Source organism: Austrofundulus limnaeus, unplaced genomic scaffold (assembly GCF_001266775.1).
Source record: "Austrofundulus limnaeus strain Quisiro unplaced genomic scaffold, Austrofundulus_limnaeus-1.0 Scaffold808, whole genome shotgun sequence".
Taxonomy (NCBI): Eukaryota; Metazoa; Chordata; class Actinopteri; order Cyprinodontiformes; family Rivulidae; genus Austrofundulus; species Austrofundulus limnaeus.
The window spans coordinates 99,587-105,073 of record NW_013953210.1 but is presented as its reverse complement, the minus strand read 5'-3'; the positions used below and the strand labels follow the sequence as shown (position 1 = coordinate 105,073).

Genomic DNA, 5,487 nt, shown 5'->3' with positions numbered 1-5,487 from the left:
CATTGGACTTGGTTTTAACTTATGGGCTACATGGAGAAGTCAGAGAGATTTGTGACTCAGGTATATCCGACCATTTACCTGTTGTACAGGGAAAAAGTGTGTTCAATACTTTTTCCCTGTGCCATTCCACATTATTACAAATAACTTCATTTCTGGACATTTATGGTTTGAGTTCTTTGTATGTATGGATCACTTGGGTTGTTACCAACATCTGGTGAACATTTCATGTCATTAGCACCTCTAGTAATATATTGACTGAGAAAAATGTTGACGTGTTCAATGCTTATTTTACCCGCTGTATGCATTGCTGCATTTTACAAAATTCCCTTAAAATGTCAAGCTACACGATGTAGATGGGTAAAAAGTCACTGAAAGCTAAATCGTAAAACTGACTCAGAGAATCCAGATGCCGAGAAGCAGAAATGAATGAAAAAGACAAGTTCAAATCTACGCAAGTCCCTTAAAAATCACCAATGTCGGCCTGCTGTTGAGGACATTGTCATTATGCTTCTGGGCATCGTTTTTACTGAGTGAATCTTTAGAATAAAAGGTCAACAATGATTTTTTTCCCTTCCCACCCAATCTTTTGAAGTGCCTGCAGCTTGGACTATTTTTGGACTATAGTTTTGTCTTGCCAAGTGCCCAAAAGAAAAAGGTGCCCTTCCAATTAGAACAAACTGAATGAGGTGGTGGCAGCATGTCTCAGAGATGAAGATGGGCAGTGCTGTAACTGTGATCAGATTTAATGGCAGCAGCGGCCACAAGGCATGCTGACACATGGTGTCTTTATCATTTATTGGTGGGGGTCAAGTTTGAATTGAAACAAAAATAATAAAATGGTTATTATTATTTGATGTTGTGGATAATAAACAACAGTATAAATATTTAAGACTTTTAATTGATGATTCTTTGTCCTTTTCTGCCCATATTCAACCGCTAAAGAAGCTAAGGTTAAAATTGGGATTTTATTTCAGGATTAGATCCCGTCAATCTTTTGAGGCAAGAAAGCGATGAATGCTTATGTCTGTACTGGACTATGATGACATTTTATACAAGCACTCTTATGTCTATGTGCTGGATACGATTTATCATGGAGCTCTAAGATTTATAACAGGTCTAAAAGGTTTTATCGTTGCACATTTATACAACGGGGTTGGATGGACGGCCTTGGCCTCTTGTAGACTCCGTCACGGGCATATTTTTATTTATAAGGCTGTACTAGGACTTCTTCCATCATATTTGTTGGCCTATATAAATAAAAGTCCACCGGAGGATGTTCTCTTCATTGTGAGAACTTATTTTTACTTTCGGTGCCTTAAGTCTGAACTGAACTTGGAAAGAAATCTTTTCAGTTTTCTGCTCCATCTTCTTGGAACCAGTTGCAGAGATACACGAACCTAAAGGTGYCATTAAATGTTTTTAAGGATGTTCTTACTGATTTAGTGAAGGGATTATCTGTTTGTAAATGTTTTAACTGAGGAATCTTTTAATGAATCCATGACAGTGCTAACTTTTTCTCTTTTTGCTGTGAATGTTCTGTAGCCTCCGTGTATCACTGCCAGTCTTGGCTGGGATTCCTTTGCAAAAGAGATTTTTAATCTCAGTGTATAGATTTTTAATCTCAGTGTATGTTATGTACGCAGAGCAGTCGTGTTTAGGCTTTTAGATTAATAAGAATCATAGATAAAGATGAAAAGTGTTTCAAAGTTTAAAATGTGGTTCTCATTATAAACTAAAAAGCGTTTCTCTTTCTTTGATCTCACTTTAAATGACAAATGAGCGGGAGCGTTGGTCAAGGTGAAGGGAGGATTCCAAGTTTACAGGAGGACTGCATGAAAGTCAAAGGGAGGCACAAATAATCACGGTTTCTACGCCAAATTAGAGTTTGACAAACTTCTAACAAGACTGTAATGCAACTTTGGATTTATCGCCAAATAAGACTTTTAGTTGCAACTGTGCCACCCCCAGCTGACAGATGCAGAGGGACGTGGTTAGACAGTGGGATGGGTTGGACTGTAAGCCCAGCGCGCAGACTTTACCTGTAGGGTCAGCACTATGTTCTCTGGCTGAGGGAAGCCAGACGAGATGAAGAAGGCATGCAGAAGACACAGGCAATGCAGCATCAAAAAAAAGAAAGAGCAAAGCCACAGAACATAAACGAGATGGAATAAAACAGAAACAAAACACTTTAAAGAATTCAAAGCAGACATGCAGATCCACACTGTTGCGTATTGTAGCAACGCACAGACCGATGATTTGCACTTCATTTAAATCTCAATCTGAAAAGATTGTAGAGAAAAAGACTTTTTTTCTTTAAACATAAACATTTTGCAAGAAGTACATCATTTACTTTGATTTGCCAGAAGTTGTGGCATTGACCAATGAAAGAAGGCAAAACAGGGTTTATTACCATCATTAATCAGGAGCAGAGGTTGTGAGGCGAGGCTTTCATGTTTGGTTTTTTTTTAACTGTCGAGCTGTCCTTCAAATCTCTGCCCTCAAACAAACAAAAAAAAAAACTTCCTGGTATGAAAAACTGTTTGCCTTTGGATGCTCTGCTTCTTAAATCTCAAGCACTCTAATTTTAGTCCTTCTCCTTGATTCCTCTAAGTGCTCATCAATCTTTCCTTTTATATTACTTCTGCTTGTGTTTTAGCCATCGCGAAAAAAAAAACAACCTCACCAACCCTGTCACACTATGATGTTTTAGACAACTTATGGAATTCCTTTTTCCACTAAATTACTAATAAARGTTAGACAAACWATTTATTATCATTACAGTATACATACACTTAAAAGAGGCTTCCAGTTGATTTTTTTAGTTCCATCTTCAACGTAGATGTCTCCAAACATTTCATAGGTTGTCTAAAACATTAAATTGTGGCAGGGCCTTCAAAATGACTCGTTTTTTCTCTGATTTCAAGAATCTTACTAAGTGCAATAGTCTTACTCCATTGGCAGATTTTTCACTTAATTTAAGTCAAATTTGCAGGCTAACAAGATAAATAATCTTACACAATCTGCTAACAAGATTATTAATCTTACTCATTTTATTCTTGTTTAGTAAATCAGTCTCAAAACAAGATCGAAAAGTTTTTTTTAGTTGGATATAAGATTTTAAAACTTGCTTAGATGGACATTTTTTGCTGCATATTTCTGTAATAAGAAAAACAAGCAGAAAAATGTATAAAAAAGGATCAGGAAACAATTATTTCATCCCCACAAAATCATGTTCTTACCTTTTGATACTCTGTCTGAATGGCTCCAAACTTGTCCTTTGCCAGTTTGACAATAAGATCTGTAAAAGCACGGGGGTGGGGGACAAAAACAAATACTTTATAAAGTCACATTGCATCATCCTTCCAACTTCACAGCATCTTTTCTGCAATGCAATTTAGAAAAACAAAACAAAGACACACATATAGGATCAGCATGTTCTCCTGCATTTATTCTTTCTTTTTTCTTTGCAGGTGTTGAATCACCGAGTGTTTGTAACATACAGTGAAACTCATTTATTTAAACTCATTTAGCATTCAAGTTTGATTTCTTAATTTTAGAATTGTGCCAAAAAGAAAGTGATTTTGGTGTATTTGAAATCATCAAAAACTTTTCTGTCTTTTACCCTGGATTTACACTAGATACGACTCCGCTGTGCTCCGGTGCGACACACAGACGAGGGAAGGTGTGCAGGAAGGACATCGCACAATAAATCCAGTGATACAGTAAATGTAGACGTCAGAGCAAAAAATAATTAATTCTGTGAAAGACGAACTCCAAACACAGCTGAAAAAAGATATAAAAGCTTTTACATCTACGGGTGAAACTGTATCGCTGTCGTCTTTTTGAAACGTATGATTTCAAAATAAAATCCACGTGTATCGTGTGTGTACACACATACTTCATGCTACATGTTTCCATCTGCTTCCCAAACAGAACGATACATTCTGACAGCATTTGTGTAGAAATATATCCATATTTTGATTCATGGGATTTTGACAAAATCAGTCCGCCTTGTGTCTTATTTTGAAAATATGGATGTTGTGCTTGTTTCTTTTCCTGTTGGTGCGACGTGATCTTTGTAGATTTACTCTGGAGCAGCTCTGGCATCCGGCAAAAACAGGATTGATTCAAATTTTGCCGGGCTGCCGTCCGCAGCCAGTGTAAACACCCTCATTGATTAGAATAGGGGTTTATTTGCTGCGGAGGACGGACCGGAGCCGCATCTAGTGTAAATTAGGGATAAGAAGTGACAAACTCATTTTGACGTTGATCTCTTCTGCCATGAGTGACAGTCAAATCCCATCTGGCCGCATTATTTCCAAACTAGAAGCCACAGAACCTCCAGAAAGAGCCTAAATAATTGTATCACCTTTCAACCCATGCTGCTGTTTTCTATTTACACCTGGAGCAGTGTTGRCCGTGACTCATCACCATGACGCTGACAGGGGAAAACAAGGCTTTCAGAGGCAATGTTTCCAAAAATAAGATGCGAGAAACACGAGAGCTTTCCTTTTCCTGAAGAAAGAACACTGTTCACGCTGCTGAAGAACTGATGACAGGATTTGTTTAAAAAAAAATCATAGAACAGAACTCTGATCTCTGCCTCTGYTCAAAGCAAGATTTGTATCAATGAAGTGCTTTAGGCTTATCCTTCAGCCACTTATTATGAAAAAGAGTTTTTAATGAGTTCTATCTAACTGGCTCTATATTTGACCTTATTCTATTGTCATCGTTACTGTAACCCAACATCCGAGCTTTTCCTGGTTCGATTTCCCCACAAAGATCAGCTTCTCGGTAGAMTTCACCTCACAATGGCTGGTGGAGTTTCTGTCCAATGATCCACCTGTTTTTTTATTTTTTTACTGGAAAAGTACAGCTAGAGAACAGGCTGTGTTTCAAACTGGTCCTTGTTATGAAGGTGTGTTTCAGTTCTTTTCAACCCCAAAGAAAACTCTGAAACTTTAGCACGTCTGTAAACAAAAGCCTGGATGTAGAACCGTTCTGGTGCTGGGTTGCACAAAAAAAAAAAACAAATCTGACCTTTGTTTTTGTATTTCTGTCAATATAAATGTTGAGATGGTGATGCTTTTTAGTCACAAAGTAGAGCATTTATTCAGTTACATCTACTCATTAGGACAGGACTATTCAACTGGTGGCCCGCCAACTGGTTCATTCATCTCCTAAACCCAAATCCAGGTTTTCTACTTTAATTACTATAAGTTATTTTAGCTAGACACAGTGTGGTATCTACAGAAATGTCAGAATCATGGCTACAAGATGGTAACAACCATTTCAATGAACACTCATATATATCTATATATCTATACCTATCTCTCTCGATAGATAGATGATAGATAGATAGATGATAGATGATAGATATTGTAGATAGATACTATAGATCAGTGGTTCCCAAACTTTTTATCTTATGACCCAAAAAATACCCWTGGCAAAAACTTGTGACCCCAAATATTACTGGTCTGAGTACAC

At 37.4% G+C, this 5,487-nt stretch overlaps 1 protein-coding gene across 4 annotated transcripts in view; it reads right to left on the bottom strand.

Annotated features, from left to right (window-relative positions):
• prom1a (prominin 1a) overlaps nt 1–5,487 on the bottom strand; it is a gene marked incomplete in the record, with an annotated part of 88,690 nt that overhangs the window by 50,978 nt on the left and 32,225 nt on the right. For 3 of the 4 annotated variants that reach the window (XM_014028794.1, XM_014028795.1, XM_014028798.1), the window contains 2 exon segments: nt 2,040–2,066; nt 3,240–3,298. In XM_014028794.1, coding sequence (XP_013884248.1) covers nt 2,040–2,066; nt 3,240–3,298 — 86 coding nt within the window. 4 annotated transcript variants of the gene reach the window in all.